The sequence below is a fragment of the Crassostrea angulata genome, chromosome 4 (genome assembly GCF_025612915.1).
Source record: "Crassostrea angulata isolate pt1a10 chromosome 4, ASM2561291v2, whole genome shotgun sequence".
Lineage (NCBI taxonomy): Eukaryota > Metazoa > Mollusca > Bivalvia > Ostreida > Ostreidae > Magallana > Magallana angulata.
This window is the reverse complement of record NC_069114.1, coordinates 7,009,792-7,026,180: the sequence shown is the minus strand read 5'-3', so window position 1 is coordinate 7,026,180 and position 16,389 is coordinate 7,009,792. Positions and strand designations below refer to the sequence as shown.

The window sequence follows — 16,389 nt, the reverse complement described above, 5'->3', positions numbered from 1 at the left end:
TGTTATTTAGACAAGACCCACAGCTACAATAATTAAATCGGCCCTTGGCCCTTGATTTGAATAAACAATGACCATTACTAATCACTGTATTTGCTATACTTTCATTATGCTGGATTGGATAAAAAATAATCTGAAAATAAAAGCAGTGTAAAGAAATTAAACAAATTGTACGTAAAATGTTTTTGATATTTTTTTTACGTTTTACAGGTATGCCCGGGGAGCTATTTTTACGTTTGTTGAAAATGATGATCATTCCTTTGTTGGTGTGCAGTGTCATACACAGTGAGTGATACACCAGGTGTTATAACGGGTCAGCTGTTCACAGCTGTCTGTATAACAAATGTTTTATTAATTTATGACCATTAACCAAAGCTTAAAAATGAAACTCCTTTCGTTTTACTTGAACAATCTTTGACAAATTAAAGTTTTTCTCGCAGAAGAGAATAGTTGGCATAAGATGGGATTCATTTTGTTGTTTTTTAGGCACTGCATCTTTGGACCCCAAGTCCAACGGAAAGATCAGTGTTGTGTCCTTCACCTACATAATGCTTACAAACATGGTTGGCTGCCTCATAGCAATAGTGCTCTTCTTCGTCATCAAACCAGGTATACAACATCACCTAAGTAAAAAAATGATAATAATGATAATAGATATAATAATAGTTATCTTAATAGCGCCCCATATAATAAAGATTTCACTCAGAGGCGCTTATAGCAATAGCGTTCTTCTTCGTCATCAAACCAGGTATACAACGTCACCTAAGTAAAAAAGTAATGATAATTTATTAATTAGGATAATAAAAATAGCGCTAAACATTAATGCAGACAATGCTCTCTATCTGCAATATTTGTATATACATTGCACTCTGCATCGCAGTATATTCTTTGATACAATATAGTTTGTTTTGGCATACTTTTTAAGGATAGAGAAAAACATTTGTAACATAAACGTTGACAATCGGAAAAAAAGATTGATTTCAGTATGTTAATGCATTAATTTTAAGTGTTTCAATAGAGGATAAACGTTCATAGATATTTGAAAGGACAATTGATTCGATTTATCAGAAGGCTCCCGTTGTTTTGGAAGGTAGTGAAAGTCCTCTTGTGGAAGGAAAACCAAACGTATACGAGGCCGCCCCACAGGATTTATTTGCAGATTTACTTAGGTAACAAATATATTACACATTCTATAATAAAATGATTTAAACACATAAAAACAACACTAACCCTCTAAAGATACGACCATAGACAAACTAGAGGAATATCCACAGTAAAAGTTGCCAAACAATGAAATTAAAATTTAAAAGACGTTTGATTACAGTTTTGATCAGGGTTGAGTTTTATTTTAATTGTTTACAATGTTTAGAAAAGTATTTGTAATGATTAAACAAATTTTGAGTGTCAGTTAAGCTAAAAGCAAGGTACAATACTCACAATTCTTTATTATATAAACAAGGCGCATGCCATATGATTGTTTACATCGGTTCAGTATACATGTAATGTACCAATTCTTCTTCACGCTGAATTTTCTATCTGCTGATATTATTTGCCACATTTATTTTAGGTCTAAACCTTAAAAATTCAGAAAGTAAACAAAACAATACGTAGACTCAGTTTACATAACAACGAATCATGAGTTCTGCATCTCAATCCTCACTTGACGACTGGAGTTCAAGTTTTGGTCGACTGTTACGCGGGGTTGTTATGGGAGCATATGGGGAGTTTAGCGTCTTGTTAGTTTTATCCTTTGAAACGGATGTCAATGCAATAAAATCGGGTTGTACATCACTGCCACATTGGTGCACAATGACGTGACAGCTATACATTGCTAACGTATATTCCTTAACATAAATTGAGTTAAAACAACACTTTCCTGTGGTTTCCACAAAACAATAAACATATCAAGTAAGCAAAAGATTTCAGTTTTATCAACCGCTGCTAGAATTGTAGCGTTTTTCGTCCAAGGGTCTAAGGAAAATAACTCTCAGTGAATCTCATTTTTACTAAATGTGTCCTCTTGAAATAATACGAAAGGAGTAAAGTTTATTCACAGTTAAATATCATCAGTAAAATATTACAGTAATTATAAATCTAAAATGAAGTAAACATAAACGCAATCATCTTTCACACACAATAACTGACTGACTCACTAAATAAAATCGTTCCTTATATTAACTACATGCCAATTGTTCGCGAGGAGCAATGTTATGTTAATTTAATTTAAACATATTTTATTGAGTAATCAAATGGATTAGGCAACAGGCAAAGCCTATATAAACCCTCTCCAAAATACAAAGTCAAGAAGTGGTGTAATAAAATAATCATAAAATATAGTATATAGTATAATTTACCAGTTTACAGAGTGATAAATTATTGATATATTTGTATATAAGACAAAGGATAATTGGATAATAAATAATAAGCTTGACTTTTGTCATATGATGATAAATTAACTTGTTGTTTAGCATATACATGAACACATTCATTCCTACATTTATAAACCCATCACCTCATTATTTCATACCGACAGACAGACATAGAATATCAGTGTCATGATCCAGCCCATTTGAAAAAAAAAATCAAAAACGCTTAGTAGCTATAATATAACTATGAACATAAGAAACAATTCAACAATCTAAGTTGTGTGAAAAGTCAGAACTACCATAAAGAATATAGTTAATATGAAAAGGTACACTAATGTCATTAAATCAACATCAACTCTTTGTTGAGTGTATCTTGGACACTCAAGAAAAAAATGTATATTACTTTCAGATTCAGACCCACAGTTTGTACATCGACTATCAGCAATTAAAAAATCCTTAAATAAATGAGCATTTAAATTGCTAGCTTTATTCCGTAATTGACATAAAATAATATTTTCTTTCCTATTGCCAAAGGTGTAGTGTTTGTAAGTTTTGGGTATATTTTGGTTTTTGAGTTTTGACTTAAAAATAGACAAAGATGATGAATGTTTTATTTCTGCATCAAGATTATTCCATAATTTAATTGTAGACGGAATAAAGCTATTGTAGTAAGAAGTAGTCCGACATAGTAGCAGAAAGTAAAAATTGCCATTAGACCTAAGATTATATGCATGTTCAGTTGGAAAGTATGGTTGAATTAAGTCTAACAAGTACTGCGGTGCTAAACCATGAATTATTTTGTAGAGATGATTAAGCTTATGTTTATCCCTTCGAGATTGAAGGGTTTCCCAGCCAAGTTCGCTATATAAAATACTTATTGTTATTGTTATGTATACAAATAAACACAAACATAATGAAATAATTAAATGCCGTAACAGAACCCTATACTCTCCTTAGTGAAATATTTATTCATCAGTTTTTTAAAGGGACTTGGACACGATTTAACTTAAAATTTTCAAATTTTATTTTTGCATTTTCAATGTTTATAGTGAAAAATATAGAAGTTTATAATGCCATGTCAAAATTTGAAACTCAAATATCAATTTATAAGCAAGATACAGAGTTTATAATTCTTTGTTTGTAAACAAAGCTCGAATATTGTCATTTTTTACATATTCGTTGTATTGGTGTAAATTTCAATCAAATGTAACTTTCTTTTGTTGATAATATTATTTAAGAAGATATTGAATTAGTTTAAATTGTTTTTCACATGCCATTTTGTCTAAGAAATGGTAATTCTTTACATTACATTTTTTGTAAACAAGTATAAGACTCGAGCTTTGTTTACATAACAATCAATTCTTACCTCTTTATCTCGCTTGTAACTTGGTTTTAACATTTAATATCTTGGTCAATCATTTAAAATGCACCAATAAACCATTTTATACATAAAAAATAAAAATTAAATTTTTGATCTCAAATCGTGTCCAAGTCCCTTTAAGAACTTTTATTAAGTTTGCACGGAAAACTGTTTGTTGCATCAAAACAACACATAACACAGGACTCTAGCAGCACTTGGATCACATTCAAGCATTGATCCAACTATCGATACATGTAAAATTAAAAGTTCAATATTAACGGGGTAGTGTTGTTCTAGTCAGATTTTATATCATAAACAACGACATACGAAAGTCTGGTCGAGAAATAAAAGCAAATTTACATACCTTCTAGCGAAAAATTGATTTAACTTACATATCTCTCAGTATTCGTTTGTTCAATTCTCAATCAGTCAATGAATCATACTAAAATACTTTATTAGAGTCTTAGATTTTATGCTTTTGAATCTGTTTACAATGCATTCCGATCAAATCTTATTGACATTCAACTTACAGTCTTCATCAATGTGTAAATCTACGTAATACAATTCATTTGTGAAAAAAATGTGTCCAGTATTTCCTATTTGTTTTGGTACACGTTTCGTCGATAAAATATTTGAAAATGTACATAATAAATAAGATTTTTGATTTCACAAATTTGCATGTAACTTAGATCCCATATGCTTCCTTCTTAAGGATGGAGTCTTCTCTTTATTAGACCCACTTCTTATCTGAAGAAATTTATGAAATTTCGACAGTCATATAATCAAATGATTCTATCAGTTTAATTAAATTTTACTATCTTGTTTTTGCATCAAGGTCAGGTCAAGGTTATTACCCTTTTCCTCGACTTAAAGGATGATAAAAATAAATGTAGTTACATGTATCTGTAGTTATGTAGACATCTTTTTAAGATATAAAGTTTTTATTCTTCAATAAAATGATAGAATACCAGAATATCTATCAGCTTATACTACTAAATTGAAATAAATATTTAAACTAAAATTAATATTGTTTAACCTGCATTTCTTATTTATTTCTTAATTTTTGAAAATATTTTGATTATTTTTTATGCTTCCGATATAATAATATTTCTATTTTTACATATTATATAAACCTTCTTTAAAGATATAAATCGACGGAAACAGTAATATATTGACCATTTAATAAGAGAAACAATTCGATTATAAGTGTTTTTTTTCCACACAAATCTATTTATAAAATAGGCGCTTATAAAAGCTAATCAAAATGTAATTTGATAGGCAAATCATATTTTAAAAACATTATGAAACCCAAGTATCTTATCATTAGCTCACATTAGTTGAAAATTTCCAACATTAATGTTATCATTTTAAAATTGTTGAATATACTATGTAATCTACAGCCATTCACAATTGCATAAATATTTCATTTTCCTACGCCAATGTTCTGCCAAATTATAGTTCTTTTAAGATGCTAAAGTTTGATTACTATTTCTATGCCGAGATGTTTGATAATAAACAGATATAGAAATATGATATCTTAATTTCCTTTTATCTTGATTTAATGAACATTTAATCTGATATACGTTTAAGTTTGTACATACGTTTTTTTTGGAATAAATGCAACACAGGTGTCTTCATAACACATGCACATACAAATTTTTATAATATTGTTTAATGAGAAAAATTGCTATTGAATATAACACTTATAGGAAAATAAGTTGTATTTCTGAGCTAATTTTTTCATAGATTGTCTTTTCTAAAAATAGTCTATGCAGATAAAAAGTCAACAAATAGAGGTGTCCCGAAGATGGAAAATTGTACAGTGTTTGTTTCGGGTTGGGTAACAAATTATTTATCCGTCTCATTATTTTTGTTTTGAAAGATGAGTATTTCATTCATGGTATAATCCAAAAGGCAGAGGCAAGACCAGCTTACAGATGATAGTACAATGATATTGTCCTTAGATACAGCTAACACCTAAACCCATGGTCAATGGCATTTGAGAATACAGTCAAGAATTAAAACAGATAGTAAAAGACACCTCAGTCTCTTTAAATGTTTATCTGGAAATATTATATGGAACATGTAATATAAGATTCCCTATTGCAATTAAATATACTCACTTAACAAATATAAACATAACCAAATCAACAAAAATATTCTCAAAGTCTAAAAAATATTCCTCAATAGTACGCAAAGAGTCCTTTAAAGTTTTGCGGCCTGATACTTTTGACGCTTGTTAATTTTTTTTAGAAATAAGATGGATTTTTCCTTTAAACAAAGTGTTATTTATTTACGTTATTGTCATGTTTTGGTCATTTACATAAGGACCTCAATTTAAATGGCGTTCTGTAATTAAGTTTTTGAACAAACAACTTCAAAGAAAAACAACACATACAATCAAACTATTGTAGTAAGTACTCTTCTAAAATACTTTGTATGATTGTAAAAACCAAATTTAGTTATTATAGATAATCTTGAATTTCCCTTCTGAGTACATGTAAAACAAAATCTTATTTAATCACCATATTACTATCAATGTACCTAGTTTAAAAAAATCTTGAATGAGTATTAGTTGACAATCTTTTACTTCTCTTTTACAGAAACATATTTCCAGATAATGTGGTGGAGGCAACTTTTCGACAGTCCCAAACGAAATATACCCATGAAAAGGTGGAACAAGTTTCAGTGGTTGATAATGCAACCCAGAGAAACATCTCAACTAATCAAAATGAACATCCTGATGCTCAAAAGGTTGTAAAATCAGTTGGGAAAACAGATGGACCAAATATACTCGGTACAGTCTTCAAATGTTCATGATTTAAGACTTTTTACAGACAAATAGAATACCATTTATGTTTTGATACAAACTAAGAAACGCAATACTGTGGAGTTGTTTACTGAGGGACGCAATATATGAATCGTAGCTTTTGATATACAAGACGTAATTTTATTGTACACAGTACTTTTGAGACAGACAAAGTAATCATTTAATAAGCAGTATTTCGTGTATTTTTTTAATGGTTTGTGTCTGGCCACCCGCTTCAGCCTATGAATTACACTTTAGGGCTGCGGTTTACTAAAGTCCTTAAGAATAACGTCCAAATAAATAATGCTTATTAATCATATAATAATCTTCATTAATTTTATTGTTGTGAAATATAGTTATTTAAATCAATATAGTTTTGACTCAATTATTCTTACTGCCTAAGGAAGAAAATACCTAAAAATGATTATTCGGGTATTTTATAGGTATAATCGTTGTCTGTATGTTTGTGGGAACGGCTGCTGGCAGACTGGGAAAGAAAGCCAAACCGTTTCTGGAGTTCTTTGCAGTTGGCAACGAGATCGTATTATATGTGCTCCGATGGTTCCTTTGGTAAGGCCAACCCCTTGGTAGCCATGTATCATATTGTTTCTTACACAAGTCACAAGTTTTAAAACACCTATACATATAACTACGACCCACAGTACAAACTATAAAATAGTATAATATATTTTTTTTTACATAGGATAACCCCACTTGGTGTATGCAGTCTAATCGCAAGCTCCATAGCAGGTACCCGTGACGTCATAGGCACCTTCTCCAACCTTGGACTGTATGTTCTGACTGTTACTCTTGGGATTATTCTTCACCAGACGGTGTTTCTGTCCGTTATCTTTTTCCTTACCTTAAGAAGAAACCCTTTTACGTTCTTTATAAGTGTTGGACGTGCCTGGCTGATAGGATTCGCTGCCACCAGCTCGTAAGATGATTGTATGACATTTGATTTTTGTAACCAGTATATTTTTTAAAAACGAGAAGCAGTTTTCCATCAGATATAAAAATACAGGCAATTGTACGATAATATTGACATTAAAACACTTATTAGCGAATAAATTACATTAGAAAAGCAAGATAATTTAGCATAAATCCAATAAAAACAATATTATTCCAAACATATAATTATTTTATTTAAAGAGCCGTAGCTATTCCAGAAATGTTTGAGGCTTGTGACAATAATCACATCGACAAGAGGGTCAGTCGATTTGTCATTCCTTTCTGTGCGACGATTAACGCTGATGGCAGCGCCCTCTTTATCACCGCCTCAGTTATGTTTATTGCAAGCATTTCCGGTATTCCGCTGGTATTTGGAAAAGTTGCAACTTTTTTGTGAGTATCTGTAAAAAGAACTATCAATGTTTTTTCTCATGTAATATGTCCAATATTTTGCTTACACTGCACGAAACCTTAAAGTTAACATTATTTCTCCACATGAAAAAATAATTAGAACAAATATGTTCATTAATGTACCTTACCGTATTTTAAGCGTATTAAAGAAGCATGTTATGTAAAAAAAATGTAAATCTGAAATTAAAGTTAACATAGTTTACATAACTGTGTTGTTGATTTCTAGATTAAGCCAGTCTTGCCCCACAGGCAAAACGTAATGGTCTTTTTTATTCAGGATTGTAGAAAATGTCTTGTACGTAAGATCTTTTTGCTGTATGCAATTTTTTTGTTTGCTGTACTTTTACATCTACTTTTATGCTTACAAGTTCCATAAAGATAAACTTAAGATATCTTGCCCTGCAATTTGTTTTTTGTTACTCAAATCAATGGAAGTGTTTTGTCGGCAGTTATCAATCTCGACTTTTTCTTTACAGTTAAATGTAATATTTTGTCTTTCATTTACAGTTATTACTGGAATTGGCACCCAAACCTTATCATAGTTTGCGTAGTTTTTTGTGTATTTGTTAATTTTCGTTTTCTGTTTGCAATAAGCTGACATCTCAAGCCAGGCTTGTCCTGTCGTCTGCCGTTTACATTTCTCCATCTTCTTAGTTTACGTTACAGTATAGCTGCCCATCTTTTGTTTATAGTGTACTTATAGCGAGTGTAGCTCGCTGGCGCTGCGCCAGCACCGTCGCGAAGGGAGCTCTACCGACAAGGCGTGTGTGAATAGAAAATTCGGACAAGTTGCACATTCATTCAGCGGATTCTTTTGGCGTCAGTAAATCGGACCAGTAATGCATTGTTTTAATCATCCCAGTAGTTCCCTGTAATCATAGCAATTTTTATCACTTCACACTCTCACGAGAACCAGCAGGACAATAAAAACAATAACGATGTATACGACATACAATCAATGTTACCTCCAAAGTTTTTTTTTAAAATCTTTCATATCTCGGGGGAGTTTTAAAGAGTTAGACGACACTTTACGTGAACTTTGACGTCTCAATAAGGGGAAATTACTCTAACTGAAGTTATTGTAAATCTGCTGAAAATCCTCTCAAAATCTTGCAAAGCTAAAGAATGAGGACATTTCTTCAGATATAGGAACAGTTGTAACTTGCACTCATTTGCATGAATGCTAACATTTATTTTATTCACTATAATTACGGTAACGTTAGTTTCCAGAAACGTACACATAGCATCGTTTTTTTAAAAGGGGATGGGCGGGTGGATGGCAGCCTCATAAAGCATAATTCTCAAAATCATGAAAATTCTAATTCTTCAGCTCTTTAGCAGTTCAATGGTTTCTTTATTTTTAATTCCATTTATTACATGCTCCCAATCCCAAGGTGGGTTGGGGGTGCGGGGCAACTCCGTTTTCTTTGTATATGATAAGCAAATTATTTTAATGCGTAAATTTAAAATTAAAAAAAATTATTTTTTTTAAATTGGAGGGGGCAACTCCATGATAAGTCGATTTTCTATGTGTAAATTGAAAAAAAAAATATTTAACTGGGGGGGGGGGGGGGGCTCTATGATAAGTCAATTTTTGTATGTAAGTTCAAGAAAAAATGTCTACCGCAAAAAAGGGGATGAACTGACGTACGTTACAATCACTATAAAAGAGGAGATAGAGTGCAAAGAACATTTATATTAAAATCTGTATTATTTAACAACATTGTATCTGAGATTGAACTATTGTTCTACTTAAAAATAAATAAATAAATAACAAATCTTATAAACTATGATTATTGTAAATTTACTGAAAAATTAGGTATGTTTATTTTATTTTGCAATCTTTATTTACGTTGTTAATTTTATTTTTATTGATTCATCATAATTCATAGTTTGATCACATGCTGCGCTCGCCCCAACGGTCGCACCCTAAAACATATATTAGTCTTATTTTCCGTTTTTATCTGTGTTTACACTTTACTGACAGTTATAGCCAACCTGGTCATCACGCTTGTAGTTTAAGTTACTGTTACTCTTCAGTAACTTTACAGTACCGATCGGACCCAACCTAAAAGAAAGTAAACCCCAACTAAACCCTTGGTTTATTTTCTGGGCTTACTCTGGGTTTACTCCGGGTTTACTGGAGTGGACCCAGAGTAAACACTAAATAATCCAAAAATAAATTCAGAGTGGACACAGAGAGTAAACCCGGTCAGAGGTTTACCATTAAAAACAGACATTGACTGTATATTCAGATTATACAAGGGGCAGGAATAACAGGCAAGAGGATGATAGGAAAAAAGACGGATCTGCTTCAAACTTCAGTGCGTTAAGGTTACCTCAAAAGCAAATCAAAGTAAACCCAAAGTAAACCCCGGGTAAGCCCAAAGTAAGTCACGAGTGGACCCAAATTTTCAAAAAGCAAATCCAGAGAAAATCCCAAGTAAATCCCAAAAGTTAACTAGAGGTTTAGTTGGGGTTTACTCTTCTAGTGTTAGGTTTGGTGTGATAGATACTGTACAGAACTGTCTTTATTTACAGCTGACATCACAACTGTTTTCGTTTACAGTTTAGTGACCTCGATATCGAGCCTCGCCCTCCCCTCTGTCCCTAGCGCCAGTATCGTCACCCTCATCATGGTTCTGACTTCGCTCAACATTCCAGTTAACGCCGTGTCCCTGCTATTTGCCGTGGAATGGTTCTTGTAAGTATTTTAGGAAGACAAAAAACTCAAATGTTCCAACATATTGCATACATTATATGACGTACACAGCAGTAGTCACACATTTGGTACAAAGGTAAACAACAAATTCTTCGATTTTACTTTTTCTTTATCCTGCACTAAAGTTTTATTATTATGCTTTTTAAAAATCTTTCACTGTGATTCATCAAACAAAAATTAAATTATAGTAAATAAGGAATGAAAACTAAAAAAATAATAGAAAAATATTTATTCTCATTGTTTTTTAGGGATCGAATCAGAACTGCTGCAAATGTTTTAAGTCACACCTGCTGTGCTGCCATTGCGCATCGTTATTGTGGACAGGATCTCGGGACAACAAAAGAGCTGGGAATGCTTGAACAGGAAATGGAACTCATAGTGCATGCACCAGAGACCCGTAATTGCAGCGTTTCAGTTGACGAGGCACCAAAACAACACTAGGACCGGAAATAATTGAGGAAGAAATGGAATTCATAGTACAACCACCAGTGAAGTGTAATTCTTGAGGTCCCGGATTGAGCAATAAAAAAAAACTTGACCGCAGAGTTAGCATGCTTCTGAAATTTATGAGTGGATTGATGTGTAATCATACCAAATTTCATTCACTGTAACAGCTTTTCATTTTGTACAATACTATAAATTTGCTTATGAACACTTAACTAAACTAATAAATCAAAATATTTACATTTTGTCTTTTATAAGGATTCATTGCTTCTACGTACAGGGAATATTCACCACAGGGGACCATTTACTGACTTTTTTGTTGAGATGTTTTGGAAGTTTTTTATGATTTTTTTTCTAAACCACAAACTCGCAAATTTTTTATTGGTTTAATTTATATCAATATTTAGAGATATATCTGCTGATTGTATACGGGGTTGGCTTGTTTGATTTTTGGTTAATTGGAAAACGACTTTACGTTTGAGTCTTATTAAATGCCTCTAGCTAAATGATCTTTAAGAAGAAGATTTTTAAAACTTTTTCTTGCCTATGTAAAAAATGAGCCTCTTTTGCGACCCTATGCTACCCCTGGGGATTATGATTTAAACAGACTTGTATCATACCTACTTGATATTGCTTCCACTAAAGATACAGCTTTTCTTGCCAGATGGAATATGATAAAATCTATTTTAAAGAAATTTCTATATTTATTTCTATACAAAAATTCAACCATTAATTGTGCTCCCACCCAACCCGGAGATCGAAATTTGAATGTAGACTACCTACGAATGCTTCCAAACAAGTTTCAGCTTTTCGGGCTTAATAGCTTTTGTGAAGAAGATTGTAGCAAATGTTCTACAATTTTCATTATCTCTCTTTAAAATTGGTTGTGGCCTTTATTTTTATTAAACCTGTGTTTCCTTCACCTTATTAGCTTTGACCAAAGTTTGGTTGACTTCCCGTGCAGTGTTCTACAGTCAACAACTTGTCCGGGTTAATACAATATTTAACTTTAAAAAAAGATTTGGTGGAAATCGGCGTTGTGGTTCTGGAGAATGAAAGATAAAACGAGCCTAAGAGATAGATGCACTCGGTACAATAGGTAATCAGAAAACATTAATTTAATTTTTAACTCAAACGAGCTAACAAATGAAAACAAAAGCAAGACATTTTTTAATATCTAAATAAAGTACTGTATTTGAATTTGAGTTCCACATTTTCTAATTTCATTTTTTAATTGTTAACATCTAAAATTATAAATAAAAGTATTGTTAATGCGTTCTCAACTTTTAAACATTGAGTTGCAAGCAAAATACCTGAGTTTTCAGCTCATGTGAGCTAACAAATGAAGCAAAAAACAAGACATGCCTTGTTTAGACTTTAAACTCTGTACATTCATATAACTTAAAAACTGATATTAAATGTTTGGGTTACCATTAAAATATTCAAACAAAGCACTGTATTTTGAAGATAAATGATATATTCTTATAATCAGGAGTCTGGCAACTAAAACTACCTGGAAGTGTTTGAAGAGCCAATAAAACCCCAAGGAGGTTGCTATCTCAATGAGGCTAAAAATTAAAAAAAAGTCATCGACGCAATGTGAATAAAAAGAACAAACTTTAAGAAGAAACAAAAAAGAATGTTAGTATATTTTTAATGATTAAATGAAATTTGAGAGTTAGTCGTAGAGTTATAAGCAAAATACAGGGCTCACAATTCTTTATCCTGTAAACAAGGCTCGTGCCATGTACTGTTGGTATAGGCTTAATTTACTGGGGAAACATCTGATTTATCTATCTTCTTATTCAATTTAAGCATAAATAAACACTTCTTAACATTTAACACATTCATTTTAGGTATAAAGATCGAATTTTTACTTCAAAAATCAAAATGTAAACAAAAGCTTTGCTTACATAGCAAATACGTGTAAGCTTAGTAACTTGCTTCGAACTCAACATATGACACTAAACATTTTGGATGCCTATTGAAAATGCCTTACTAAAGTAGTTTGTTTTCCCTTGGACTGAAATGTCACACTTTCATTGGTTTAAACATAGCACGTGATTGCCTCATATATCTCTATATTTGTTCTGTGAGAAATAATATTAGGCAATATGGCCGTCATTGGTCGACGCTTCGCTTACTCATTTCGACATGTCATAGTATTTAATACATAAACCGCATGCCGTAAGTTCTTAAAGTATTAGGAGTAGTTGCTCCTTGAAATTCTTTAAAACTGGAGTAGTTGCCCTTAGAATATTGACGTCACATTGTTTTGTCTGGAGCAGAACAAAATGACAGCGTTGAAATTTGCTCAAATCTCTACAGAGGAAAGGGAAAAAAATTTAAAATTGAATAGCAACAAAACATTGTAAGTAAACATGGGTGAAGCAAAGATTTTTAAAGAGTATTTGAAAAGTGAGATTGACAATTCTGAAGAGTTTAAATAAGTTAAATTGGACGAGATGTTAGGCATCTTGTACATGGCTTTGCGTAGATCATCGCTATTTGTGAATAAATATGTCGCTTGATAGTCCTCGGGAAAACAAAACACCTTTTAGGTTAATTACTGACTCACTACGAAAATATATTTATTTGCTTCGCCTCGCCATCTATGAGATTGATCAACTCAATATATTTCCGTAGTGAGTCAGTAACTAAACTAATAAGTAATAATAAACATTAAAATCTAAAAAATGATCTTTGACTAAAATCGTGACCATGTCCCTCTAAAAGTGGTTTCAATATAAAATAATGAATCAAAAATTGATCGATCACAAATATTGTGCGATAATACAGCAACATTAGAGGAAAATACATCGTGGCTGGATAAATACATGTACAAATCAGAAGAATGATACAATGAAATGGCAGTGAAAAAAAAAACAAAGGCAGGAAAGGTAAACCTGTTTCTAAAATAAATGCATGTCATGCGCCATCTGTAGCATTTTTATATGTGTGTGCCACCCAAGCTTAACAATCTGAAAAGAATTACTGAAAATAGGGAAATTATATAAACATTTAAAACTTATGGGAAATATTACTCCAATATCTTGTAGAGAAACGATACAGGCAGGATATATAGATAAGGTGTCCCGTTTCAAATTTGCTAAATATTCTTTTCCTTTGTTAAACGATGGGGGGGGGGGGTTAAAAGCTACTTATATTATATGAAATTTCAATTCAGGTTGAATATTTTGCAATGAAATAATATATGTAGTGTAAAGTTTATTGATAATTTTTCATATACTAGTATTCTAATAACTGTTTGTATGAAAAATTGAAACACATAATTATGAAACATATATGCACTGCACTTATGCCTCCACCCCTCACACAAATTTAGAAATACACATTTTTAAAGTTTGGTGATTACTTCATTTAAATATGGTTGACTCATCAGACCTCAATGTTATGTAAACATGCATGATATTATAGCATATATATTTATACATTCTACAATTATTTTGCTTCTAAAGTTCACGTAATTCAATTTTTAAACACCATATTATGGACAGTAAGGTCAAAAGATTGCTATGCTGTATATTAATGTATTTTAAAAACTATGCAAGTGCAATGTCATAAGCGAAAATCAAATTTCACGCTCGCATTGAACAATTCAACGGTAGTACCTGTTACACCGTGTCTCTTCCTAAAATTGTCTTCCCAAAAGTCAACCAAATTATAATTCAGTTTGTGAATACCGATATATATTTTTAAGATTTCAGCAATCAACTTTAACTTGCTATGATAGACTTCATCCATGACCTCATCAGCAACTACATGTATAACAATACAATTGAAAATAATGCCAAGTCTGAATAGACTAAATATATCAGACTAAAATTTTTTTATCAAAATACTTTCTTAGATCTTTTAAAAACTTTTTTGAAAATAAGAGATTAAACAGAAAAATCAATAAATCAGGCATCCGTTTCATGGGAAACAGAAAAGAAAATAGAATGTTTTCGGAAAAAATATTTTCCACCTTGTAAAATATTTGCACTTATGAAAGCATTCTATCATGTGACAAATATCTTAAGAAAAAAAAAACAACCAATAAAATAACTTTAAAAAAAACAACGTAAATATCTAAAAATAAATCCTTAACTTTAAGCATAAATGAAGTGTCAATAAACATAATCTTTGATATCATTGCAGGTAGGCAAAGGAGACGCTATATCGTTGAGATAACCCAGAGGAACGTAAGGTAGGAAATTAAATGGTGTATAAGTGATCTACATGTTTAGAGTGTTGAGTGTTTAATGGTTCTTATGTTTATAAGACAAATCAAAATAAAACGCTATTACATTTCTACAGGCAAACTTTTTCTTTATTTCTTTAAATGTTATTCTTTTTGTGTTTACATTTCATAAATTAGAATATTAACACTATTTTTGCAAAGGAATGAAAGAATTTGAAGAGCAAAATGAAATGATTTGATTAATTATTGCAAATAATATTTATATGACAATGGAAAAAAACAATATACATGTACATGTCTGTCAAATATATAACTGTTTATTCATTAATTCTTTTTTTTTGGATAATGATGTACTCTTATCAAAACGCAGATAACACAATCAATGTATCAATGTATAGAAATTTAAAATCTGAGAAATACACTGAATTTAAAAAAGGTTTATATTAATCTAAAGTACTGCTCGGGAATATGTCGAATTTACAAGTAGTAAATCATGAAGATTATTCTCTCAATGTTTTATTCGTTTAATTATCGAGAATTAATTAGCAAAAAGATATTATATTCATCCGTATTTCTTTACTGAAACAAATATAAAGTAATGTTTGCTTAACTGTTTTGAATTAAATTTTATATTTTTGGGTTATTTTATCGTCCCTTTATTTTATAAATCAAAACATAGAAATGGAAAAAAAATCGACAGAGTTTTATAATACCCTGAATTTAAAGAAAAGGAAACGAAACTAGAATTCATTATGCTTGTTAATCGAAAAATGCACCCTTTTATTGTAATTCTAAAGGATACATATATATATATGCACTTGCAGTTTAAAGTCTTATTTCAGATTTTTTCTAAAACATTCAGCACTTTTATCAGAAACAGAACCGAAACTAGAATGCGTCATTCCAGTTTTCCGAAATACATGGAAATACCTGTTGAATGTTTAATTTCAGAAAATTATAAAACATTTCACAACGTTAATTCTTTCATTACACAAAACATAATGCTACATTAGTGATCAGTGAAAGGAAAAAAAAGACCCCAACCTAAATACTATTAAACCCAAATGACAACACTTTTAAAATTCAGGGTATCATATAATGATAACTTTATAATTGAACTATAGA

General features: G+C 31.1%; 2 protein-coding genes across 5 annotated transcripts in view; both read left to right on the top strand.

Moving 5' to 3' along the window:
* The window catches only part of LOC128180174 (excitatory amino acid transporter-like), a 28,992-nt gene extending 17,860 nt beyond the window's left edge, over window positions 1–11,132 (top strand). For 2 of the 3 annotated variants that reach the window (XM_052848063.1, XM_052848061.1), the window contains exons 3-11: window positions 208–282; window positions 484–606; window positions 1,088–1,166; window positions 6,327–6,520; window positions 6,976–7,102; window positions 7,236–7,469; window positions 7,685–7,876; window positions 10,464–10,598; window positions 10,865–11,132. In XM_052848063.1, coding sequence (XP_052704023.1) covers window positions 208–282; window positions 484–606; window positions 1,088–1,166; window positions 6,327–6,520; window positions 6,976–7,102; window positions 7,236–7,469; window positions 7,685–7,876; window positions 10,464–10,598; window positions 10,865–11,057 — 1,352 coding nt within the window. In that variant the 3' untranslated portion in view covers window positions 11,058–11,132. The remainder of the gene's footprint in view (window positions 1–207; window positions 283–483; window positions 607–1,087; window positions 1,167–6,326; window positions 6,521–6,975; window positions 7,103–7,235; window positions 7,470–7,684; window positions 7,877–10,463; window positions 10,599–10,864) is intronic. The other variant, XM_052848064.1, reaches the window with a different exon arrangement.
* A 4,072-nt stretch (window positions 11,133–15,204) lies between these two features.
* LOC128180189 (uncharacterized) overlaps window positions 15,205–16,389 on the top strand; it is a 35,952-nt gene continuing 34,767 nt past the window's right edge. Inside the window, exon 1 of one of the 2 annotated variants that reach the window (XR_008243201.1) lies at window positions 15,205–15,270. The gene's annotated coding sequence lies outside the window, so the exon portion shown is untranslated. The remainder of the gene's footprint in view (window positions 15,271–16,389) is intronic. The other variant, XM_052848082.1, reaches the window with a different exon arrangement.